General features: G+C 39.2%; 1 protein-coding gene and 2 pseudogenes across 1 annotated transcript; 2 read left to right on the plus strand and 1 right to left on the minus strand.

The window, feature by feature from the left end:
• Positions 1-2,565: 2,565 nt before the first annotated feature.
• LOC115819331 (sialoadhesin-like) lies at positions 2,566-26,903 on the minus strand. Its single transcript, XM_030782895.1, has 13 exons — positions 26,699-26,903; positions 26,351-26,599; positions 23,784-23,985; positions 22,316-22,406; positions 21,938-21,941; positions 6,600-6,923; positions 6,116-6,337; positions 5,471-5,815; positions 5,032-5,256; positions 4,060-4,404; positions 3,458-3,691; positions 3,143-3,270; positions 2,566-2,682 (listed from the first exon to the last, which is right to left on the minus strand). Exons 1-13 carry the CDS (start codon positions 26,901-26,903, stop codon positions 2,566-2,568), a joined length of 2,691 nt encoding a protein of 896 aa, XP_030638755.1.
• Positions 18,500-18,618, plus strand: LOC115819891 (uncharacterized; annotated as a pseudogene).
• On the plus strand, positions 19,311-19,419 carry LOC115819893 (uncharacterized; annotated as a pseudogene).
• Positions 26,904-27,755: the final 852 nt, after the last annotated feature.

The raw sequence follows: 27,755 nt of genomic DNA on the forward strand, positions 1-27,755 counted from the left end.
GTTGACACCCCCCCCCCCCAGAATTGTCATTGTATAATTCGCACTCTGGTTTAGGGTAAACGTATTGTGAATCACAATTTTTTTTTCTCACCTCAGCATCTGTAAGAGAAGTTCAAATCAGGGATTTGAAAAACAAAAATCTGCAGTTTGTAGTTATTCACCACTAAAGATAATATCAGTATCTCAACATACCATCATTATTGCAGTGAACAGAGATGTTAAAGGAGCTTATTGGACTGTACAGTCCTTAGTGGAGCCTATTGTGAACCTACTCTCAACTTGTGAATTCTTATGAAGCCCAGTATGAGAGATAACTATAATCAGGACTGTGAGCAGTGTGGATATAAAGTGCTGTACAAACATATAGAATGTCACTGTAAAGATGGAGTTATGAACGCATTAGTAATATTCTCTAATACAGGAATGAAAACTTATGAAGTACAAAAACAAACAAACAAACAAACTAGTGTAGTGTGATAACGTGGAATGGACATCATTAACAGACACTGTACACTAGTGTTCACCAGTCCTGTTCCTGGGCATCCACAGCTCTGTCTATTTGATGTCTCTCTCCGCTCTAACACACCTGACCCCACTCATCAGTTAATGACCAAACTCTTCATTCACTGAGTGAACTGTGGGAGAAAGTGAAAAAGTGCAGAGCTGTGGGTCCCTGGGGGCAGGATTGGGAAACAAAACCATACACATCTCTGACAAAACACATCAAAGCATTTTCTAAAGGCAAAAATAGGTTTCTCAGTTTTAATGTTACAACAACCATGTGGAAACTCTGGGCATCTTGTGAATATGAATGACATGACAAATGTAAAGGAAACTGACTGTTGGTCTCTAATGCCTTACTCATTTTCAAAGAACATATTTTTACACTGCAAAGTAAACACTTCTCACGACTAAAACATGTCACATTCAAGTTCTGTTTCAACATAGCGACCAAAGATCCTCATGTTGTTGATACGTTTATATAACATCAAATCAAGTCAATTCACTCAGTTGCATTAAACCAAACATTACCAGCTGATTACACATCAAAGCCTTTTTTATATAGCCTATAAAACTCACTCCTACAGGTTTCATAGAGTGAAGTGTAGAGATTTCAGACTTTGTGTCTTTTCATCCCAGTCTGGCTCAGTTCAGTGTGTTTCTATGGAGACTCTCTCCTCTGTAAGGTCTCATACTCTGAGTCCTGAGCAGTTCTCTGAAGAGCTGTGTATGTTTCACTGGACGAGTCCTTCACACTCTAAAAGAAAACACAAAAACAAACAACAATTAGAAATAGTACAGCAATAGCACTGAATGAACCCAGGACAGATGCTGAATAAATGTCTTGTTCATCACTGAAACTGAGAGATATAAATAGAGACTCACAGCCAGAGTGTCGTACTCAGAGGATCTGGTCCTGAGATCAAGAACTGTGTATGTGTCATCAGCAGGGTTAAGATGGACTCTCTGGAGAGAGAAAGAGAGAGAGAGAGAGAGAGAGAGGTGAATTTTTCCAGATGTCGTGCACTTCAAAAGGTTCCTGAACTGTTCTCCAGCCTGTTCACCTGTCTGTGACCCTCTGGACTTCCTGTGTTTTTTCTGGAGCTGCACTTCCCTTTCCTGCTGTTCAGATGATGATAATAAAAGAAAAAAACATATAAACACAAATAAACAAAGGACAGATTTCATTTTTCAAACACTTTGACTACATCACTTAGTAAGACCTCTTCTGTAACTCATGGCTTTTTGTGGAAGAAAGTGCAAAAGTGTAAATTCAGAGAGTGAATCTAAAGAGTAAAACATAATAAAAACCAACTGTTCACCTCCTCCATAGAAAGCCAGTGATAACCACAGTGACAACCACAGTAACTGGGACTCCAATGGCAGCAAACAGAACAGTTCTGACTTTCCCTGATCACAGAGAGAGAGAGAGAGAGAGAGAGGGAGAGAGAGAGAGAGAGAGAGAGAATTACAAAACTCTTAAATAGTAATCAATAGTCATCACTGAAATCTAATTTGGTCATAAAATCATTATTATCAGTGTTTGACTAAAACTCCAAGTCATTTCATAACAAACTGAAATCAAAGTTCTTCCTCCCCAACTTTATCTGCCTCAACCAAACCTTACCTGACATTTCAGCTGAAAACACAGTTGACTTCTCAACTCCAATCTGATTCTGTGCCTCACAGTAGTAATGTCCACTGGACTCATGTGTCAAAGTCAAGTTTAGGTTTTTCTCATTTCCAGCCTGAGAGGTTATGTTATTTCTGATCTTATACCAGGTGTGTTTGTAAACTGGTGGGTTGGCATCACTGCTGCAGGTCAGAGTCACTGAACTGCCCTCCACTATTTCACCAGAGGGACTGACTGACACTCTCGTGTGCTTTGGGGAATCTAAAAAAACATGATCCATTTTGATTTTACATTTTGTTTAAACTGTATCTTTTTCTGTTAGTTTATATGTGCTCTGTGTTTCAATATTACATGTTATCATTTATTCTTTCTGTGGATAAATAAATATTCTGATGTACTCACATGTTACATTCAGGTGTATTTCAGTAGAGCTAGCTGTTTCCAATCCTGTTCTCAGCCCTACAGTAGTACTGTCCACTGTCCTCAGAGCTGATGTCAGTGATGCTGTAATTCTGTCCTGATCTCTTCAGTGAGGGTTCAGCTCCATTCTTCTTATACCAGATATATGTGTGAACTGGTGGGTTGGCATCACTGCTGCAGGTCAGAGTCACTGAACTGCCCTCCACTATTTCACTAGATGCTGAGTTAGTGATGGAAGTTGTAATTTTCTTTGGAGCATCTGTTTAAGAGGAGATCGGTTAAAAGAAAAAACTTTTATACTCACATTGCATTATACATGTGGGATTATGTCATTTCTTTTAAGAAATTGTCTTGAAAAACATTTTATAGACATGGGATATTATGACATAATTGTTAATTGTTACACTCATTGACTGTCATTCAGGTCAAATGTAACTCAGAATTGTACTCACATTTGACAGTCAGTTGTTCACACTGTGTTTGACTGGATCCCATTTTTTTCACAGCTGAACAACAGTATTTACCAGTGTCCTCAGATCTGATATTACTGATAACACATCTACCTGTCTTACAATCCTGATAAAGAACATCCTTTTTATACCAGGTGTATGTGTGAACTGGTGGGTTGGCATCACTGCTGCAGGTCAAAGTCACTGAACTGCCCTCCACTACTTGACCAGAGGGACTGACTGACACTCTCGTGTTTTTTGGGGAATCTAAAAAAGCATGATCCATTTTGATTTTAGATCTGTTAAAATTGTATCTTTTCTGTTAGTTTGTATGTGCTCTGTGTTTTTAAATTACATGTTATCATTCATACTTTTGTGGATCGGTCAATGTTCTGATGTACTCATATGTTACATTCAGGTGTATTTCAGTAGGAGGTGTTAAATTCAAACTTACACACTGCTGGAGAGCGGAGATTCTCCTGACCTCGTACAGCACAAGAGTAGTTGTCTGTGTCCTCACTGCTGACTGAGTCCAGATACAGGATGTTGGTGTGTTTATTAGTTACAGGCTGATTGTTTCTGTACCAGATGTATGTAGGGTTGTTACTCAAAGTGCAGGTGGTGTAACAGGTCAGTGTTACTCTCTGTCCCTCTCTCACTGTGTCAGGACTCACTGTCACCTGCAGGTCTTAAGGATGAAAAACAAAAGTCAATATTCTGAAGTTGCATTCCTTAAAATAACATTAAGATAATGTCAGTATGTGAGCAATACCAAGCTCAAACCCCACCCCTTCTCCCTGTCTCTTCCCTAACCACTCCCCCTGTGCTCTTCTGTCAGATTATATTGGAGAGCTTTGGATAAAAGCATAAGTGTAATGTAATGCAATGTAATGAGATCTGGTTTCAGCAAAATGACAGACTTAGCGCTGACCAACAGGTGAAAACGTGAACTGCATAACATATTGCTAAAACCATCCCTTCTTTGATATGTGAATGAAGAGGCGAGGGGCTATGGAAAACTGTGTTTTTATTGGTTCTTAATGGTGTTTCTATTACCTGTAACAGTTAGAATTACTCCAGATGCACTGTTGTAATATGGGCTGTTATAATATCTTGGAGATGTTTCAAATCTGAAGAAATATTCTGCTGAGTCAGTCATTCTAAGCTGTGTAACTCTTAGTAAACATGAATGATCAGTACAAATGAACTTCATGTGGTCCTTCTCCTCATCTTGACTCAGCTCTTTAGGATTAAAGTTTCTTCTGATGTACCATGTAGTTTTTGTGACTTTGTAGTAGTCAGGGTATGAGAAGTGGCTTTGGATATGAACTGATGAACCTATTAATCCACAAATATTTGACTGTGTATACGCTACACTCCAGCACTTCTGTTGGAGAAAACCTGAAATGTGATAAATAAATTCATACATACATACATACATGCATACATACAGCATCAGTTACTGGATGAATATTTTCCCTTCTCTCTATGTTCTTCAAGATTTTCAAAATCATTTAAAAATTAACTGAACAATTTGAAATACTAGATAAACAGACAGACAGACAGACAGACAGACAGATAGATAGATAGATAGATAGATAGATAGATAGATAGATAGATAGATAGATAGATAGATAAACTTGATACAGATTTTAAAAGCTCTCTTTCGCTGAATTTTTTTTTTTTAAATAGATGCATTTTGAAGAACCATTAACTTCTGAGCAGATTTTGAGGAAGATAAACATTGTTTTTGGCTTTCTGAACAAACATAATCAAATATTTGTTTTCCACAAGGCATTTGTTTTAAAACTTATCTGTATGTGTCTATATCTTATATATATTTATCTTATCCGTAAGTCTTCCTGTCTCATTTTTACATATGCAATGTATCACCGAAGTGAATATTTAGATAAAATGCACGAGATGGTTCAAGAGACAACAAAAGCCTGCATGATCTTAAATGTAACTGAAATCCATTAACTTTTTAATCAATTTTAATTACCTCCAGCAAATGAAATTTAATCTTACAAACTGCAGGAGAACGTAAGCCCTCAAATCCTTTAACTGCACAGGAGTAGCTGCCAGCATCCGCAGTGTAATCATAGTACAGGTCTGTTCTCTGGGTGTTTCTGTCAGGTAAAGGCTGTCCGTTCTTGTACCAGATGAATGTGGGGTTGTTACTCAGAGAGCAGGATGTTTTACAGGTCAGTGTTGCTGACTGTCCCCAATTGTATTTGATGTCCACCTTTAGATCTGAATGAAGTTTAGCAAAGAATATGTCTTCCATGTGAAAAATCTCCAAATGATTGTCACACTAATATCTATATCTGTATGTATATCTAATCTATATCTTTATCTATATCTATATCTAGATCTAGATCTATATCTATAACTATATTTATATCTATATAATGTGGCATGAGAATGTGTGTGTGTGTGTGTGTGTGTTACATTTGCACAGAATTACCTGTTATGGTCAGACTGACTCCACTTGTACCTGAATATCTTCCTCCTTCCTGGTTGGTCAAAAATCTGAATTTATAATGTCGTGCATCACTCCGTCTCAGATCTCTTATTCTCAGAGTGCAGTCGCTCTTGTTGTCTCCTCTGAACTCCACATGACCCTTATAGTCTTCATCCAGACTCAGGTCTGTGGGCTCTACCCCAGACTGTTCAGTATTAAACCACAGAGTTGTAGTCACTGTGTGCCAGACTGGGTATGTGTAAGAACAGGACAGGTCCACTGATGAGCCTCTCAAGGCACAAATGTTCTTCTGTCTGTATGTGACACTCCAGCAGCTCTTTCCAATGCCTGAAACACAGTGACAGCCACAGTTACAAGGTTTAAATACTTATTCAGCCAGAAGTCTCTGATACACATTAACAAATGAATCATTTAAATAGCTCTTACATGCATTTCATTTTCTCTTGTTTTCAAAAAATGGCTGATAGATTGTGCTTGAACAAAAATGTATTATAATCAAATATTATTACCATGTAATGATATTATTGTCATATAATGTTGCCTGAACTATAGACTCATCCTTTGATGCATTGTATACATTTGTTGTAATGCAGCAGTGTGACATGCAGGAACAAAATCTACACTTACACACTTCAGGGGATCGGATGTTCTTATGGCTTTGCATAGAACAGCTGTAACTGTTCTCATACCAACCGTCCTTGTATAATGAGATGGGATCAGAGGACGACTTGTCTAAATGTCCATTCTTGTACCAGTCATATTGTAATATTGGGTAATATGGTGAACAGCTGGTGCTACAGGTCAGTTTCACCAACCATTGTCCTGTTGTTGTTACCTTCACTAGGAGATCTGATTTGAGAAATAAAAATTCACAGAAATAAAGATTCCTCAATTACCTGTTTACTTCGTTATTTAAAAAAATATTTTAGTGCTTCAAATTCGGTCAAATATGTATTCATTATGCAAGGGAAGTGATAATAATAACAATAATAGTAATAATAGTAATAATTGGCATTTTATACACACACACACACACACACACACACATATATGCGCGCGTGCATATATTAACTATTTATATTTTAAATGGAACCAAATAGGTGTGAATTACCTGTCACAGACAGCGTAACCCCAGATGGATCAGATATCCAGTCACTATTCCATGTTTTAAATCTAAAGTTATACACTCCAGAGTCACTCAGTCTCAGCTGTTTGATTCTCAGTCCACAGCTCCAGTCATCATACTCCACACGTGTATTGTACTCGGGGTCTGTTTTCAGATCTCTACCCCACTCTCCAGAGGTTTGAGTCCTGTACCACTCTTTACTTTGAACTGTGTCACCATTCACTGTGTAAGTGCAGGGAATGTACACGTCTGTCCCTTTAAGAGCACAGATGTTTTTCTGAGGGAGAGTCACACTCTGACCCACAATACCTGGAACACAGTCACACACAGTGAGAACTTTATAAAACATGAGGCCAAAGTGAGACATCCACACTTTACTGTATTGACACCATTAGGGGGTGTTCACTGATAGTGTAATTGTTTGTGATTGAGACTGTTGATAAACTATGTGTGAATGGAAAGTAAAAATACTGTGAGTCCAACAGCAGAGCTGCACTGAACAACCACTTAGTATAATAGCTACTAGTTTATCATATGTGCTCTGTTAATACTTTAATAATTACACATAAATAACAGACACCTCTAAACATAAAGTAGAGAAGAGAAATAAATATGAAGATACAATTACCTCTCAGACAGAAGAAAGTTACAGCTGCAAATATAACTGGTGCTCTCCTGAATGTGGCCTTATTAGCCTGCAGTTATATATATGTAATAAAAACTAATATTACATGATCATGAGGTAACAGACAACAAATGATAAGGATCACAAAAAACTGAATATAACAAAGTCACTGAACAGCAATACAATAATGTACACCAGTGAAGTGTAACTCTATATATACTCACCATATGGACTGGAGACTTCAGTTGTCAATTACTAACTGGGAGATGGAAATTTTCATATTCAGTCTGACTGTAGTCTGAGTACAGTGTGCTGATGCATAACAGACCTGTTTCCCCCTTTTTCTTTTAACTCAGCACGTACAGTGCGATTACTAAATGACTCATTAAAATGCATTTTCACTCTCTCAGATGACAAAATATCTCTAATCTGTTCTGCTTTATTAAAGAAGAGACAAGGAGAAAGTGGATAATCCTCTTTTGTAAAAAGTCCCTGTGTATGTATTCACATTACAGTTTCAGTGAGACAGAGGAGCAGTTGTTTCATAATAAGAAGAAACAGTAAGTTGCTTCACTTTTCAAACACTACAGCCACGAAGGACTTCAGTCTCATTTGTCTAAATGTCATTGCGCCATCTACTGGACCTCATAGGCACTGCGCTTTAGTGAGGACAGTCCATTGAGTCTCGCGAAACAACTCTACATTGGATAAAAATAAACAAATAAATAAAAATAATACTAATAAAAAAACAACTTGGTGTTAGAAACCCTCTAAATGCGAGTTTGTGATGTGAGACAAACTCTGAGCAGACCCTGTTGCATGAGGTAGTGGATTGCAGGTTGACGTACTTGAATAAATGATAAGAGTCTTTCATTGGATTTGTCTTTATTCAACTCTGCAATGAAGAACGCACAGTAGATTGAGTCTAGATATGACATAATTATTCTCCATAGTGATTTCCCTGATCTGTGGCTGTTTCCATGTGGATGCTGTCCAGGGTTCTTAAACTTCTTTTGTCTTTAAGGCAAAAGGAAGTGCAATGTACAGTCTCCACTAGGGGAACCACCCTACTTATCATGCAGCTCAATGAGGCAGGAGATTTCCTCTTATTCTGGGGAGATTCCTCTAAACATTAAACTGTTCTCAGCCATGCATAATGACTGGCCTGCCATGTGTCCTATTTTTTTTCTCAAGTCATTTTTGTAAAAGAGTATATTACCAATACATTCACAGGATCAAATATTATAAGGTCTGGATAGGTTAATACAGATATTCTGTTTAGTACAAAACATCCTGTATGGGTACTGAGCGGACATAAATAGTGTGTTTACAGTGCACTGTGAGAATAAGTCATAGTTCATACACTCTGATTGAGTCTTACAGACCTATGAGAGAAAGAGACCATTTCATTTCATTTAGCAGTAGTGAATCAATTTAAAATACACTGACACTCTTCATCTTAGGTAGAATTACAAATTTTCACCAACTTTTCATTTGAATCGCTATCATATAAGTTTATTGTGTGTTCTTCAGACTAGATTTCTGTGTGATGTTACCAGTTGCTTTATTCCAAACTGTGCAGTCATTTTTGGGAAGTAAAGCCATACATGCCAACCTGTCATATACAGGATCAGTCACTTGTCAAGTTCGGTTGTGTTGCAGAAACTGTTACTTCACCTCCCATTCACAGTCAGTATACAACAGAAGAATTAATCTAAAAAAGAGCTTCATTCATTTATGATGGTTGTCTGTTTGACTAATGTATTGTTAGTGAGAACACTACATTATTCAAACGTGTGTTTGAATAATTTTAAATATTAAAAAACAGAAGTACTTGCTATCTGATGAGTCAAGCTGGTAGATGTTGAACTCACTCTCTGTGCAGTGGAACTGTTGAGTGTGAAACACGTGGTTAATTGTCTAACTCTGACACAGAAAGACACGCCTTCCTTTTTAACATGCAGCTCTTTAAATAACTTCACCATCACTTGCATGTCGTCATCATATTGGAAATAAAATGTACTGTATACACTGTTTGATCAGTGTGTGTTTATATTAAAATACAAAGTAGCAACCTAAATATCTCGGCGAATGAAAACATGGCACAATGTATCTCAGCAGAGAGAGGGGGCTAGGGGTGTAACGCTTATTGCAACTATTATTTAAAATCACATGTATTGGATTTTTAAATCTCTCTCTCTCTCACTCTCTCTCTCTCTCTCTCTCTCTCATTCCCCACTCATTCTCCCACTCCTCAAAGCAAGACCCCTTTTTTCTCTATTGCTGGACCGAGAACGCCACTTCGAAATCACTGTGTCCCAGCAGAAGTAAATACACATTGCAGCAACATACTGACAACAACATCCTGATATAAAAGTATTATTTTAAGTTGACTGATTTTTTATGATCTACTAAGGAATGTTCATTATAAGAGATAAGACAGTCTGGGGTGCTGTATGGGGTGGTGCATGGACAGGTGAAATTGTCACAGTTTCAGATTTACCCTCAGAGGATTCAGAAACATTGACATCATTAGAAGAGTTTAAAGGCCTTTGATTACAATAGGTGCTGCTGTGGACTCACAGCAGTGTCATCTAATCATATTTATCATGTTCTACATGGATTAGTTCCTGAAAGAACCTATTTAACAGCACAGCATCACATTACATTCTTAATCAAATACATGATAATGGATAGAGGGCATATAGTTAAACAACATATAGTTAAAATGTAGACTGAGTCCAGGAATGATATTATAATTATTGTTATTCAGAGTGACTTGCCCAAACAGATGCTGTGTTTCTGTACTGATACTGTCTAGGGCTGGGGTGGGCAAATCCAGTCCTGGCGGGCCAGTGTCCTGCCGGTTTTTGTTTTCACCTCTTAGCTACCTGTTGATTTTCACTTTGAAAACAGGTGTGCATGCTCTTCAGCCAATCAGAGACTGTATTTAGTTGGTCGACAAGAAAAACAACAGGACCATGGCCCTCCAGGACCGGATTTGCCCACCCCTGGTCTAGGGTCATCAAGGTTCCCTATAGTTTAAAGCTCAAGGAAGTGGAGATGACATCAGCATTTCTATACTGTACAGTGACCAGTAGGGGGAGTGTTACACCTTACACATCATGTAGTTCAGTAGAGCAAAGAGCCTCCTCTTACTCTGGTGAGATGTCTCTTGATATTAAAGTATTCCTTACTTGCATAATGATTTGTTTAACTTCTGCATCATAGATAGATAGATAGATAGATAGATAGATAGATAGATAGATAGATAGATAGATAGATAGATAGATAGATACTTTATTCATCCCAAGGAAAATTTAGGCATCCAGTAGCTTATATGACACAATCAAAAACCCCCATACACTCAAGAGAAAACAAAAGCACAAAAGTTCTTACTTCTGGCGAAGTAAGTCATTACTTCAGTGGTTATTTTTGTGAAACGACACCGTGCTGTTTAGATTACCAATGTACTCACACAGCCAAATAAATTAAGTTCAGGCTAAGTTAAAATGTGTGACTTTGACACCAGTTCGGTGCAAAGTCTGTTTGAGTGTTCCCTCAAAATCCATTTGCTGTAGAGCTGTAAAAGACAGTAGTGATCCCCTCCCCTCTTGATAGTTCTCCACAGAAAGAGAAATCATGATTGGGGGGGGGGGGGGGGGGGCACTGCAGGTCACCACCTCTCTGTAGTCAAGATTCACTGTCCAGCTCAAGCTCCTCCCTGAATTTCACAGGTAGTGATGAGACAACTTCCTCAAGAATTTTCTGTCGGCTGGACCTTACAGCAGCTCCTTCACTCAGCCACTTTAAAAACCGAAGATCATGCTCTCAAAACACAGGGATGAAATGGGGTGGTCTCAGACAGGTCCATCACCCCCAGTTTTAATAAAAAACAATTGTCTATCACACCTCGTCTCCACTACAAACACCTTAAAAGCACACACACTGTTCCAGTCCACATCAGGTCCTGTAGGTACAAGAGCCGCTGCACTGCCTGTACACTAAAGGCCTTTATACAGCTGTGTAAGTGAATGAGACCCTGTCCTCCCTCCTGCGTTGGTAAATAGAGGACAGGAGCTCTGGTCCAATGTTCCGCTGACCAGACTAAATTCACCAGTTTCCTCTGTATTTCTCTCAATAGAGAGACTGGTGGGTCCAGCGCCATAAACTTGTGCCACAGTATGGAATCAATCAGGTTGTTGGCGACCATAACTCTCCCCCTATAAGACAGCTGGGGCAGGACCCATGTCCGTTTAGATGACTAGCCACACACCTTTTCCACTATTCCCTCACAGTTCTTTTCCTGATAGCCCCTGAGGCCTAAATAGACTCCCAGGCATTTCATGCCTGCTCTGCCCCACTGCAGGCCGTCTGGTAATCTCACCAATAATTTCATTATCTTTGCTTTCTTCCATCACCAACAATTGTGCCTCCAGACCTACCCCTTCCACAATGACCTTATCAATTGCACTTTTCTGCACATTTTCACGGTGGCTCAGTGGTTAGCACTGTTGCCTCACAGCAAGAAGGCCCTGGGTTTGAATCCTTTCTGTGTGGAGTTTGCATGTTCTCCTTCTGTTTGCATGGGTGTCCTCTGGTTTCCTCCCACCACAAAGACATGCATTCAAGGATTATACCTGGAGTTGGTCCTCGGGCGTCAGCGGCGATGGCTACCCACTTCTCCTAGCTCACAGTGTGTGTGTGTGCTCACTGGTGTTAGGATGGGTCAAACACACATGCTCTATTTCATTGTTCAGTGTGAGTGTGACAAATAAAGTTCTTTTTCTTACCTTTTCTTCTTTTATATTTTATATCACTATTTTATATCTATTATATTTTCATCACCAATCCATTGCAGCCAAGCCACTCTAGGTCAAAATAACGTCACACTATATGTGAGCATCCGCGGCCTCTAGGTCATTTTGATGGGGCTCTGATGCATCCACATGGGAGCAATGCTAGGCCCTGTGTCCTTGTTAATCTGAGCCTTATGTGGGCAGGCAAGCCTTTCATGCCCAATATCTCCACATTCAAAGCACTTCGTGCTTCCCATATTCACATAGAGCATAGGACTTCCCCATACCACATTCTGAAAGAGACGTCCAAAAACATCAACACCCGCCTTTCAAGAGACATGACGTGTCTTAAAGCTGGGTTTTTGCAGTCCACAGACTATAGTTTGACAGAGCTTATGAACTTTCCAAACCGGAAACTTTCCAAACCGTTTGAGATGTATGGTGGCACTTTTTAAATTGTGACTCTTGCTGCGGGTGAAACTAGTGGAGAAATGGGGAGAAGACTTCCACTTACCCAGATTCTATGTTCAATTAACCGCTTAACAAGAGTTTCTTCAAATACAAACACAACCACTGCCTTGCTCATCCCTGAGGCTGAAAATATATTATAATTGATTTGTAATATATATAATATATAATATATAATCGATTTGTTTTCCTACTCCCACCAAAACACCCTGTAAGATTATAGTCACATCTGTACAGACATGGTTCAGGATAAGAGAACTGTTTAACCTGATGGCAACCACCACAGACAAAAGGGGACTATAGCATTAACACCTAGATTCTGATTTGCATCAACGTTGTGCACCTATTGTCTGTTTGTTTCATGGTATAAAAGGCCGATCACGATAACAGTTCTCTGAGTTAAGCTTCGGCACAGGCAGACACTCTACCGGATTCCATCACCACCGAATAAATCTTTTCTCCAAGCGCTTGTGGTCTGGTTTGTTTACTTGTAAAATCACAAGAAAATCCAACAACCTTCCAACAACACCTGATCCCGTCACTTTGTGAGAGGGACGTGGCGCACCCCTGCCGGGGATAGACGCCATCCCGCCACTTCACCACGAAAATCCCAAAAGGTCAAATAAATTGTCCTAAATCAATTAAAGAAATACCAAACAGCAATGTTAATAACATGGTAGTTTTTATGGTAATTTAAACTGAAGCAAGTGCTGCAGAAAATGCAGACAGACAGACAGACAGAGAAACAGAGAGACTGAGAGACAGTGAGTGAGGGGGAAAGAGATTGACACCATTTCATGTTATAAAATGTAAATTTCTTACATAGAAAACTTCTAAAACCTTGTTTCAGCTTTTAATTCAGTTCATAAGATACATTTACACAGAAGTGAAAGCCAGTCACTTTTCTTTTGCTTTTTTATGATCACATGGCCATCCGAGTGATATTATCAACTCACTTCATTATTTCACATCTCACTTGGACAGTTAATGGACAATGAGAGAAATACACAGTTACATGACAGATTGGGCTTGTGAATCGACTGATTGATTTTTTTTTAAATATATAACAAATGGAGTTAAACATTTAATTAACTAGTATTTATTTGAATAATCATAATGTAAATATATATTCTTTCATTCTGACTTGATATTTTGTGTTTTGTTTCCAGTTGCTATGTTGTTAAGCTGCATTGTCATGTTCTTCTTATGTGGTGTCAGACATGCCCAGCTGTTAAACACAGCACGAGTCTCTTCTCAAGTTCAGTAAACATGACCCTCATCTCCCATTCTCACTCAATATATAACCACATGATTATCACAAAAGGGAAATCATTCATCTATGCTAGTTATACATTTCAATAAAATGATGTCAAATGATGTATTTGAATGGTTTTAAATATTAAAAATCATAATGGACTTACTTAGAGGAGTAGAGTTGTGAGATGTTGAAGTGACTGTCTCAAAAAGCAGAACTGTTGCGTGTGAATAATGCACTTGATGACCAAACCCTAACACAGGAAGAGGCAGATCTCTCATTAATACTCAGCTCTCAAAATAACGTTCCCATCATATGTATCACAGTAAAGGGTTACACTGACAGTGTCTGAATTTCATCTTTACATTCAATACATAAAGTTTTGTCTTTTTCTTGTGATCATATGAACATGCTGTACAAAAAAACAATACAAAAATATTACATTTCAGACAGTAAAATATGACAACTCCATGTGCTGTATGTGTATTCATAAGCTTGAAGAAATGTTTGTGAGGGAAAGAGGTGATGCTAATGTGCTGTATTTAATTTTTTTAAGTTTTAAGAAATAATAGTGAATGAATGAAGGTGGAGATATGAAGTCAGTGGAAGATGCTGCTGCAAAGTAAACTTCCCTTTTTTCAGATGTGTGAATTTTGTCCAGTATGAGTGTTAACTATAGTCAGGACTGTGAAGAGTATGGTTTTAAAGTGTCACACAAACATACAGAACATGAGCCACTGTAAACACTTAGGACCGACTGCAGTCTCTCTGTATCACTCCACTGACGATAACACTTAACAAGGATAACAAGTGTGATCACAGACTGCAATATCACAAAGTATCTGTGACTATTAAGTCAGTGAAGTAACCTTAAAACAACCTTCAATACATCACACATGACTTACAATGACAGAATGTAAATGAATGCACTCTCATCACATGAACATGTTAATTTCTTTTACAAAGTGATTCAAAGAACAGAAGGCAGATCAGCCATCTTGTAAGTCAGAGATATTGGTGTGAAGAGCTCTCATCAGAAACAGGAAGTTCCAAAAATGCCCTGGTGTACTGCACACAGTGAAGCACTCCTTCTACTGATGACTGTGCGCCACTGAAATGTAAATCTAAACATACATAAAAATCAGTACATTTACCAGAGGTGTATTAAAACAAACATTTCCCACTTTGATAAAACAATACTCTTTACACTTCAGGATGCATGGAGCTGGGAGTTAGAGAATAAAGCCATTTGTCACAGGACAGTAGTGTTAGTCACATACCCGACCAAAACTCTGGGTAATCTCTAACATTTACAGTAAAAAATAAAACTGTTTAAATAAAGACAAACCATATTCCTATTATCACAGTGGTCAGCAGCTCTCAGTGTATGTACAGGCACAATACATGTCCTGTATTACTCAACAGACCACTAGTCAATGGACACACAAATGAACAAACATCCAGACACTTTGATCTGATCAAATGACCATCAAATCCAAACAGGGGTGAACAACTGGCCTGGCCATGACCGTCTGTCACCGCCTATTCAATGAACGGATCAACAGCCATGAATGAACAAACAGGCGTAAAACACTACAGATTTAAAGCACTGCTGCTCTACAGCAAGGCCTACCTCAGTGTGACATCTGTTACTCTGCTGTATTGCTGCTCCCAACTACCACCCGGCCCTACTCTGCCATGCTTTAATTTATTGATTGGAGGACGTCATCATGTCCTCTAGTGGCAGGCTAGAAACCTTGGCTTGGTTAATCACCCCGACACCTCGCCTTGGTAGGTTAAGATCCCAGAAGCACAGAACCACCCAGCATCAAGTCTCCTTTATTTAAACAAAATTAGAATACAACAGCGCTAACACAAAACTGAATATCCTGAAAATGGTGTCTCGACAAGATAGTCCCAGGTAATTTCCGTGAGTCCCAAACAAAGTATCAGTATAAGGAAAGACTGCAGGGGGACCAAGAGGAACGGAAGGAAAGTGATTCAGTGTCTGGGGTCGGGGGACTAAGTCACCATTTGTGTTCGCCGTCGGGATTCCCCTCTCGTCCGGTGTTTCGGGGGAAAATTAGCAGGGGTCCCTTTCAGCTCACTCACACCACTGAATCGGCACGCGTACGCTGCTTCCGTTTCTTTCGTTTCTTCTGAACGTGTGTTCTACTCACTCAACCACATACAGTCAATTCTCGCGCAACAGAAGCCTCAGAAGCGCAGTCCCCGACGCGAAAGCCCTCCGAGACTTTCTCTAATCATGTCACAGGATCTTCGGCGAACAGTGTGAGACGATGTGAAATTATTGAGTTGAAAGCCATTCATCGTGTTTTATTTTCCTCACTGGGTCATCTCGTGACTAAATAACTAAAACAAATAAAAACCACTATGAGAGATCATATCCGGAAAAGACCACAGCCACACCACACACTGTTACAGCCTTCAGGTACATTTTTGCACTTTACAATTCTGCAAAGAGAGCGCCATGAAAAATGACATTTCTAGGTAAAAAATATGTGAGCACTCTTGTGAAACTTTAGTCCATTCTATGTTTGTTCACAGGCCCCCAGGCTATTTCTGTTTACTGTTCAAGACACAAACAGCAAATTTCTGTCGGGTTGTTTCAATTCTCTACAAACCTCTGTGTCAACATATTCACACAGGATTAGCATAGAGTCATTAATGTTAAGAACCGCCATATTAATAGAAGTTATTGTACTGTTCTCTGCACTCAGACATCATCAACTTTCCAGACCAGTCAAACATATATGAGACGTGTAAGCAGTGATGAATATGAGTCATGTGGTTAACACTTCTCAGGGCAGTGAGAAAAACAGACAGGAAGAGACAGAGAGAGAAAGAGACACGTCTGAATGTCAGGCTGAACACTCTGCATATCATAAACTGTTTATGCTCCTCAGTGCTCATAAAGAACCTCCATAGAAACATTTTCATTGTTCAATTAAAAAAATAGCAAAACTACATTTGAATAAGCATTCGAATTAAAACTACCTTCTTACAATGCTGACAAAATGTGAATTATTTTTCATTATAATTCCCTTCTGATCCCTGACATGTCCAACATCACAGTACATTCATCAGTTTCCTCCCATTTGCTTTCAGAAATCTTATCACCGATCTCATCTCTTTTGCTCTTGTTTCATGTGACCTATTCCAGTTATTGTTTTGTGACTTGCTATGCTTGCCATATGCAATGAGAAAAAGAGACCATTTCATTTCATTAAGGGAAAGTGAATCAATCTAAAATACACTTACACTCTTCATCTCAGGTAGAATTACAAATTTTCACCAACTTTTTATTTGAATTGCCGTCATATATGTTTCTTGTGCGTTTTTCAAACTAGACATTTTGTGTGATGTTACCAGTTGCTTTATTCCAAACTGTGCTGTCATTTTTGTGAAGTAAAGTCATACATGCCAAACTGTCAGGTACAGGATCAGGCTCTTGTCACAACAAACTGTTACCTCACCTCCCATTCAGTCAATATAAAACAGAATAATAATCATAAAGAAAAAGCTTCCATCATGAATGGTGGTTGTCTATTTGATAAAAATATTGCCAGTAAGAACAGTACATACATGTGTTTGAATAATTTTAAATATTAAAAAACAGAAGCTCTTACTATCTGATGAGTCAAGCTGGTAGATGTTGAACTCACTCTCTGTGCAGTGGAACTGTTGAGTGTGAAACACATGGTTAATTGTCAAACTCTATCACAGGAAGACATAACTTCCTTTTTAACATGCAGCTCTTTAAATAACTTCACCATCACTTGCATGTCTTCATCATATTGGAAATAAAATGTACTGTATATACTGTTTGATCAGTGTGTGTTTATATTAAATACAAAGTAGCAGCCTAAATATCTTGGCAAATTATATACATTTCTGCTCAAGAATGAATAAGAAATCAAATGAAGCTTTGTGAACTGTGTTAGGACATCTTGGCATGTTGGTGTGTTGGCATGTTGACCCCCTCTACTGGGAGAAAACGTGGCACAATGTATCTTAGCAGTGAGAGGGGGCTAAGGGTGTAATGCTTTTTGTTACTGTTATTTAGAATAACATGTATTGGATTTTTAAATTTCTTTCTCTCTCTCTCTCTCTGTCTCTCTCTCTCTCTCTCTCATTCCTCACTCATCCTCCCACTCCTCAAAGCAAGACCCCTTTTTTCTAAATTGCTGGAACGAGAACACCACTTCAAAATGTGAGTCACTAATTAAAAATTCATTATACCCCAGGAAAAGTAACTACACATTGCAGCAACATACTGACAACAACGTCCTGATTTATTTTAAGTTGAACGATTTTTTATGATCTCCTAAGAAACATTCAGCATAAGAAATAAGAAAGTCTGGGGAGGTGTATGGACAAGTGAAAGTGTCACAGCTTCAGATACACTCTCAGAAGGTTCAGAAACATTCACATCAACAGGAGATGAAGGGCCTTTGATTATAAGAGGTGCTTCTGTGGACTCACAGCATCATCATCTAAAGCGGGTCTAGTGCAGTGTGTGAGGCGGCGCGAAGAAGTTGTTGCAGGTTCCAGGTGCTCTGTGACGTCATAATGTGCTGGCGCAAGTCGGGGTCCGTGTCGCCGGTATTTGGGCGCGCGTCTGTGCCGGTGCGCTCTTAAAGCGAGGCAGGAGTCGGAAGCCAAACGGCTGAGCCTTTGCTCATCTTCAAATAGCGCTTCTGACACTGCAGCTCTGGCTTACGGCCATACCCACCTGAGCACGCCCGATCTTGTCCGATCTCGGAAGCTCAGCAGGGTCGGGCCTGGTTAGTGCTTGGATGGGAGACCGCCTGGGAATACCAGGTGCTGTAAGCTTTTCTCTTTTTTTCTTTTCTCTCTTTCTCCATGTCTCTTGTTTGTCTTTCCTTCGCTTTCCGCTGTCAATCCGGCTGATTTTCATTGCGTCCTTTTTACGCTCTCCTTCCCTCTGACTCTCTCGCTATCTGTTTCTCTCTGTCTCTGTGTTTCTCTCTCTCTCTCTCTCTCTGTGTCTGTCTCTTACTTTCTCTCTGTCTCTCAATCTCTCTGTCTGACGACAATGAAGTATATCTGTAGCATGGAAGTAATTTCTTAGTTCGGAAGAAGACCTGTTTGATTGCATAGCATAATGCTGTATTCCTTTATGTTGCCATATGAAGTGTTATATGATGTTCAGCCTCGTTGGAAGCGTTTGATGGGGTTGTTTGCGCCGAGAGAGCGGCGGAAAGAGCAAAGGAGCGAGATGAATTACATTGTGGTTTTATCGAGACGGTGGTCAAAGAAGAAAAAAAAGGTAGCCTATTTAAAGCGGGTCTAGTGCAGTGTGTGAAGCAGTGCGGTTTGAATAAGTTGTTGCAGGTTCCAGGTGTTCTGTGACGTCACAATGTGCTGGCGCAAGTCAGGGTCGGTGTCGCCGGTATTTGAGCGCGCGTCTGTGCCGGTGCGCTCTTAAAGCGAGGCAGGAGTCGGAAGCCAAACGGCGGAGCCTTTGCTCATCTTCAAATAGCGCTTGTGAAACCGCAGTTTTCGCTTACGGCCATACCACCCTGAGCACGCCCGATCTCGGAAGCTAAGCAGCGTCGGGCCTGGTTAGTGCTTGGATGGGAGACCGCCTGGGAATACCAGGTGCTATAAGCTTTTCTCTTTTTTTCTTTTCTCTCTTTCTCCCTGTCTCTTGTTTGTCTTTCCTCGGCTCTCCGCTGTCAATTCGAGTGATTTTCATTTCGTCCTTTGTTCTCTCTCTCTCTCTCTCTCTCTCTCTCCCTCTCCCTGACGACAATGAAGTATATCTGTAGCATGGAAGTAATTTCTTGGTTTGGATGAACACCTGTTTGATTGCATTGTATAATGCTGTATTCCTTTATGTTGCCATAATGAAGTGTTATATGATGTTTAGCCTCGTTGGAGGCGTTTGATGGGGTTGTTTGCGCCGACAAAGCGGAGGAAAGAGCAAAGAAGCGAGATGAATTACACTGTTGTTTTATCAAGACAGTGGTCAACCAAGAAAAAAAGGTACCCTGTTTAAAGCGGGTCTAGTGCAGTGTGTGAGGCGGCGCGGTTTGAAGAAGTTGTTGCAGGGTCCAGGTATTCTGTGACGTCATAATGTGCTGGCGCAAGTCGGGGTCGGTGTCGCCGGTATTTGAGCGCGCGTGTCTGTGCCGGTGCGCTCTTAAAGCGAGGCAGGAGTCGGAAGCCAACCGCGGAGCCTTTGCTCGTCTTCAAATAGCGCTTGTGCCGCCGCCGCTTTCGCTTACGGCCATACCACCCTGAGCACGCCCGATCTCAGTAACTAAGCAGCGTCGGGCCTAGTTAGTACTTGGATGGGAGACTGCCTGGGAATGCCAGGTGCTGTAAGTTTTTCTCTCCGCTGGCAATCCGGGTGATTTTCATTTCGTCCTGTTTACTCTCTCCCTCCTTCTCTCACTCTTTCTCTCTCTCTACATGGATTGGTTCCTGAAAGAACCCATTTAACAGCACAGCATCACATTACATTCGCATTCAAATCCATGATAATGGGCTGAAGGCAAATAACATGTAGTTAAAATGTAGACTGAGTCCAGGAATGATATTATTATTATTATTATTATTATTATTATTATTATTATTATTATTATTATTCTTCAGAGTGGCTTGCCTGACCAGATGCTCTGTTTCTGTACTGATACTGTCCAGGGTCATCAAGGTTCCCTATAGTTTACAGCTCAAGGAAGTGGAGATGACATCAGCATTTCTATGCTGTACAGTGACCAGTAGGGGGAGTGTTACACCTTACACATCATGTAGTTCAGTAGAGTAAAGAGCTTCCTCTTACTCTGGTGAGATGTCTCTTAATATTAAAGTATTCCTTACTCACATAATGGTTGGTTTAACTTCTGCATCTCAGTCAGTATTCTTCTGGTCATTTTTGTTAAAAGGCAGAGTATAATTTACATTACCAACATAGTCAAATGGTCAAATAATTAAGTTCAGGATAAGTTAATGCAGGCAGTCTGTTTATTATATCAAATCAGAAAATAAATGCATGAGGTTATAATGAGGTTACATGATGAGTGGTGAAAAGGTATTTAAGGGATACTGAGAGAATAAGTTATAGTTCATGCACTGTGATTGAACCCAGGCCCATGTGATGTTCTGTAGTGATGTCACTGTCCATGGTGCTGAATCCTGCCCTTTGTGTTATTAGTGATGGGGATTCTCACTGGAATGATGTATAGAGACTGCAGTTTGTCCTGGGTGTTTCCAGTTGCTCATGTACTTTATGCACAGATTAAATTCACCACATTGTTCTGGACATGTATAAATAACACTCATTGTAGACTTTCACACATAAAAAACAAACTTTTTCTTTGGCAGTACATTGCTCTAATCATGCTTCTCCAGCTACATTACATTATTACACTATCTCTAAAGAGACTTTTCCATTTTCACACCAGTGACTGATAAATGAAGCCTTCAGTTCATACTGTGAGGTGAGTGTACATAAAGTTATAATTCAACATACTCTAACATCGAACTGATAGTGGTGCATTCAATACCAAATTTTGCCTCACAAACCAGTTTGAATCAGTGTGGAAAATATTTACTCTAAATAACGCTTTAAACAAAACAAAGAAATAGGGTAAGATGCATGAAAAAAATGGAAAAGCTTGACTTACTGCCCAGAGACAAGACAAATTCAGAAAGCATTCGTATCTGTCTTTGAATAAAGCAGTGAGAGGTCATGTCCTAAAATAATTAAGCCAAATTAGCTTTTCCAAGGTCCACACGTCAGAGGTCCACCTTACGTGATCTCTAGGGTGGATGTCTCGTCTCTCACTGTTCTTGGCTCTTCCAGCTTGTCCTTGCTCAGCTCAAGGCTTTTATAACCGGGGGAGTGTCTTCATTTAAAAGCACATTGTTGGGGATCTTGGTAGCTGTGCAGCACCCTTTGCTTCCACCAGAGGGAGACAATGTGCAGCACGGCTCGTCCCTGTCTCACTGTGTTTTCAGTCAGATCTTGACTGCTTTTCATGATGTAATTCATTTACAGTCTGTTGGAATTACATGGAGGAGATATATATCAACAACAAGAGTCAGAGGAGTAAAAGGAAGTGTAAACAGTTAATGATTTGTACATATAAATTTTCTTTGAAAATGTGCTGATTTCCACTCATACTCTCCTATGAGTACACAGAGCACAAAATGTTACAAAGTGTAAACTCTTCCTTAGTTGAGCTAATTGTCAAAATGGAACGTTTCTTCACTTAAAGTATCTCTTAAATGTTGGAAATGTTTCAAAGAAATTCTGAAATCAATTGTGAAATGTTCAAAAATACATCTGGTGTTAAGAAAAGAAAGACATGGCAATATCTCTGTGCATGCGCAAGTTTTTTTTTTTTTTTTTTGCTGAACTTGCTGGCTGTGAGTGTCATTCAGTTCCACTTTTTTTCCATTATTTTCACTTGTATCATTAATGAGTCAGTCTAAGATAGATTACTCGGATGAAAAAAAAAAACCTGGCCAATGCTTCAGTGTCATTACATACAGTTCTCACCTGAGATGGAGGGAGCAGTGACCTGGAGCACTGAGGTGGCAGGTAGAAGTAACGAGTGGTTGGATGTTGAGTTGACAGAGAGCTCATCCCTCTAAGAGATGTGGAGGAAATTCCTCTGTATGGAAGAGAGTTGCTAAGTTTCAGAAGAACCAGCCAATACAGATATTATGAATCAGTCTTTATTACATGATCATGGGAGAAGCAGACCTCAGAGATGGAGCACAGTTCTCACTGAGGTTAAGGAACACAGAGCTTTTCATGCAGTGATACAAACAAGTCCAAGGACATGTGTGGGGGTTTACAAGATAACTTTATCCATGGAGCACAGGATACTTGGTGTTCACTCCCCAGGTGTTACAGACACACAGAGGCTTTGTCTTCATTGTTCTAACACACAGATATATTTTGCAGTATATAGTAATTAAGCAAGCACAGGTCCTTACAGTATTAATACATTTTCCTTCTAAAAGTTACAGTCATAATTCAAAGCAATATTTTTCCCACAACTGGTCCTCATAGAACACATACTAATTAAAAAAAAACCTGAGTACAATTTGGAGTGAGTCTTACTTTACATAATGCTTCATTTTTTAATGCTTTTTTTTTTTTAAAAAAATGCTGTAGAAAATTAATATCACAGTATGGCTCTCAGAAGTCTTAAGAATGTACAGTTTACTGTCATAAACATTAATACACAACAGCTTTACTGTGTTCATCTAAAAACACAAATTTACCTGTTTTGTTTGCTTATGTATTGAAAATGCATTTGCTTTTTGTGTTAGCAGGTTAAAAAGTGGGAAAATGTTATTATTTTTAGGAGGCAGGAATTACGCTTTTAGACACTGAGAAAATTCTGTGCAAAATAAAGAACTTAAATGTAAAGAGAGAGGGGGGGGAGAGAGAAAGGGAGAGGGAGAGAGAGAGAGAGAGGGGGGGGGTGAGCTTTTTACCAAAAACTATGCATTCAAAAGACATACTACCAATGATATAAGAAGCCATTTCACCCTGGTTCTCTATCAGAGAAAATCCTTATGTTCCTGGTCACCTTCAGTGAACCATTATCCAGTGTTACCATAGACTTCCTAAGCTGATAGTGAGTGCTAATTGGCTGATCAAATTCAGGGTTTGTGTTTGTTGATCTGACTGTGGATCAGAGATGGATCCTCAGATGACCCTGCTGCCAAAGGCCTAATGGGAAAAATATGAATTCAGTTTCACCTGGTAGTTGCATTTCAAAATAAGCGATCATTAATATAGATCACTTCACTTTTTATACTGTCTGTGACAATATAACATTTAATAACATTATGATTCAGTGACTGGGGGTCATAATGTACATTAGTAAAAATCATAAAAAAAAATTCTGAGCTGATTCAGTTTGATTTAGTGATAAATGCAGACCAAGAATAACAACATATAATATCACCCACGAGTAGTCAATATTATTGAAATAACATGATTTACTCACTGGGGGGCAGCATTGGCTCTGCTGAAGTTCACAGTAGCATACTGTACATCCTCTTCCTGTTGGTCAGGCTGCTGATGTTGAGTTTTGGAGTACAGAGACACTTCCTCTCTCTTAGAACGACTGAACTGAACACTGGCATAGTGAACATCATCTTGATCATTAGTGTTCACTCTCTGTGTGGGGTCAGAGGTCATGGACAAAGCTGAGACATTAGCATACACAGGATCAGAGTCAGCATGAGAGAGAAAGAGAGAGAGAGAGAGAGAGAGAGAGAGAGAGATGTAAATATTTCTGATATACTTGCAAAAACTTCATCAAGCATTTTCTTACCTGCTCACCTGTTCATGATTCTCTGGACTTCCTGCGTATTCAGGTGATTTGGTGTTCTTCCTGTTGTGGACGTGAATTAAAAAATAAACAAATAAATACAAGTGACACCAATTAAACAAATGTTACATATTAGAATGTTCTTCAAACTGTGCAGATGTTTGAAAAGAAAGTAGAAAGAAAATGAATATAGGTAAGAACATAAAGTGAAATGTTCACCTCCCCCATAGAAAACCAGTGACAACTGCAGTAACAACCACAGTAACTGAGACTCCAATGGCAGCAAATAGAACAGTTCTGACTTTCACTGATCACAGAGAGAGAGAGGGAGAGAATTACAAAAAAATTAAATATTAAACAATCAACACTTGAAATATAATGTGATCCAAAACTCATTATTGTCAGTGTTTGATTGAAACTCCATGTCATTTCATAACAAACTCAAATCATACTACTCCATCCATTTAACCCCCCAACTTCATCTGCCCCAACCAAACCTTACCTGGCAGTTCAACTGAAAACACAGTCGACTTCTGAACTCCAATCTGATTCTGTGCCTCACAGTAGTAATGTCCACTGGTCTCATGTGTCACAGTCAAGTTTAGGTTTTTCTCATTGCCAACCTGAGAGGTTTTGTCATCTCTGATCTTATACCAGGTGTGTTTGTGAACTGGTGGGTTGGCTTCACTGCTGCAGGTCAGAGTCACTGAACTGCCCTCCACTATTTCACCAGAGGGACTGACTGACACTCTCACATTCCTTGGGGAATCTGTGAAATAAACAGGGATGGAGGAAATTGAGCTATACCACAGTATTCATCATTGTCCTGAAATCTGATATCGATGAAAAATTATGTATATTACCATATCCAACGGTTTTAATGATTTATGATTATTCTGCTTATATCTGATCTATAGCAACATATGATTACAACACATACATTTCACATTTAGCTGCTGAATCTGAGACTGTCCTGTCCCAATGTCATTCTTTGCTTTACAGTAATATTCTCCTGTGTCCTCAGATTTGACTGCAGTAAAGACAAGCTGATCTCCAGTATAAATTGAATACAGAGACACATTCTCTTTTCCATTCTTCTTATACCAGGTGTGTTTGTGAACTGGTGGGTTGGCTTCACTGCTGCAGGTCAGAGTCACTGAACTGCCCTCCACTATTTCACCAGAGGGACTGACTGACACTCTCATGTTCTTTGGAGCGTCTGTATAACGGGAGAGAGTGATCACAGCATTGAAAATCAAACAAGATGTCACACCTTCATCTCCTCCTCTCTCTCACAAGACCTATCAGTGTTCACACAAAATGTTTCTTATGGTGTACAATGAATGCAAAAAATCATTTACTTTTCTTTTCACTTTATGAATTATATGAGCATCATACATCTGTAAAATAAACAGGGATGGAGGGATGTGAGGAAGGAGGTAGATGTAGGGTTTCCTGAACACAATTACACATTTTCAAGTAAATTGTCCTCATATATTGCAGTTAGATGCACACAAAGGAGGGTTGCTCTCTACCAGTGCTTTCTTAGATGTACCACTGTATTCATCTGAGAGCTGAGGCCTGATATCACTGAAAAAAGGTGTATATTTCCATGTCCAACAGTTTTAATTGGTATTAATTGGCAATAGGCATTATTCTTATATCTGATCTATATCAACGTATGATTACAACACACATACATTTCACATTTAGCTGCTGAATCTGAGACTGTCCTGTCCCAATGTCATTCTGTGCTTTACAGTAATATTCTCCTGTGTCCTCAGATTTGACTGCAGTAAAGACAAGCTGATCTCCAGTAAAAATCGAATACAGAGACACATCCTCTTTTCCATTCTTCTTATACCAGGTGTATGTGTGAACTGGTGGTTTGGGATCACTGCTGCAGGTCAGAGTCACTGAACTGCCCTCCACTATTTCACCAGAGGGACTGACTGACACTCTTATGTTCTTTGGAGCATCTGTATAAGAGGAGAGAGTGATCACAGCTTTGAAAATCAAACAAGTTGTCACACCTTCATCTCTTCCTCTCTCTCACAAGACCTATCAGTGTTCACACAAAATGTTTCTTACGGTGTATAATGAATGCAAAAACAATTGAACACTTACTTTTCTCATTCACTCCATGAATTATATGTGCATCATGCAAAGAGGAAAAGTATAAACACATCTGTGTCTATAAAACATCAAAGACTGAAATGAATTCTCACTCAGACACTCACATCTGACACTAAGAGTCTTTGCAGGTGAAGGTAGATTCTCATGGTCTCTTATGGCACAGGAGTAACTGCCTGCATCCTCACTGCTGACTGAGTCCAGATGCAGGACTTTGTTGTGTTTATTAGTTACTGGCTGATTGTTTCTGTACCAGATGTATGTAGGGTTGTTACTCAAAGTACAGGTAGTGTAACAGGTCAGTGTTACTCTCTGTCCCTCTGTCACTGTGTCAGGACTCACTGTCACCTGCAGGTCTGAGTCACATACAGATGTCCAGAGTCAATTCCCCAGGACCAATCCTAGTGAAATTGTTTTAGTAAATAAAACTCTGAAATGCATATGTCATTTATTACCTGTGATAGTGAGAGTGACTGGGGGTTTGCCAGAATATTTCCCTCCCTTCTGATCAGTGATAAATCTGAAATAATATTCTCCAGAGTCACTCTCCTTTAGATTTGTTATTGTCAGTGTGTGATGATTCTTTTTACTGTCATATTTCACACGTCCCTGATATTCCAGTTTCTGAATCAGGTCAACAGGCTCTTTCTCTTTAATCATTTCATTGAACCAGAAAGTCTTAGTGACTGTGTGACCACTGGGATGTGTGTAAGAGCAGGATATGTCGTCTGATGAGTCCTTTAAGGCACAGATACTCTGACTGGTATAAGTTACACCCCAGCCTTTCTGACTCACAACATCTGTAAGATTCACATAACAAACATTACACACTACCCCAGTGAAGCATAACTCTTCAGGACTTATGTTAACTGACAATACAAAACTAAAAGATGAATACTGTAAATGGATTATATTTTGAAATGGAGTGAGTTCAAAGGCGCAAATTCTGGACAGCAGGGGAATTTAATCTTAAATTAATTCAAACATTAAACATTAAATTAATTCAAACATGTCTGTAGTATGGCCTATTCACTTTTAAAATTGAAGAGAGAACCTGATATATTTTGGTCTGCTTTAAAGTCACACAATACTTCACATATTACTATGAAAATCATCACAAAACTGAAACATTAAAGAGATTATACCTGGAACAGACCACAGCAATATCACATATATTAATGCTGTCGCTTTCAGATACATTGTAGCACCCAGTCTGTACAAAGAACATCAGGTATGAAAATGAGATTTTATAACAACACATAACATGCCCAGTGTTCTCCAGCTGAGGGGATGTTTTTATGCCTGAAAATTTAACATGTAATAACATTAACATGCAATATTTTTCACCATATTACTGAAAGAAAAAATACATTACTCATGCACTGATGTCATAAACCAAGATGTTTAAAGAAGTTATTGAATGAGCATGATTAACACTGTGTCATGAACACAAATGACAGAGGGGGACTGAACTCTATGTTGACAGCATTACATGGGTGTGTTAGTGAGAGA

This window comes from Chanos chanos, chromosome 8 (assembly GCF_902362185.1).
Source record: "Chanos chanos chromosome 8, fChaCha1.1, whole genome shotgun sequence".
NCBI classification, from domain to species: Eukaryota; Metazoa; Chordata; class Actinopteri; order Gonorynchiformes; family Chanidae; genus Chanos; species Chanos chanos.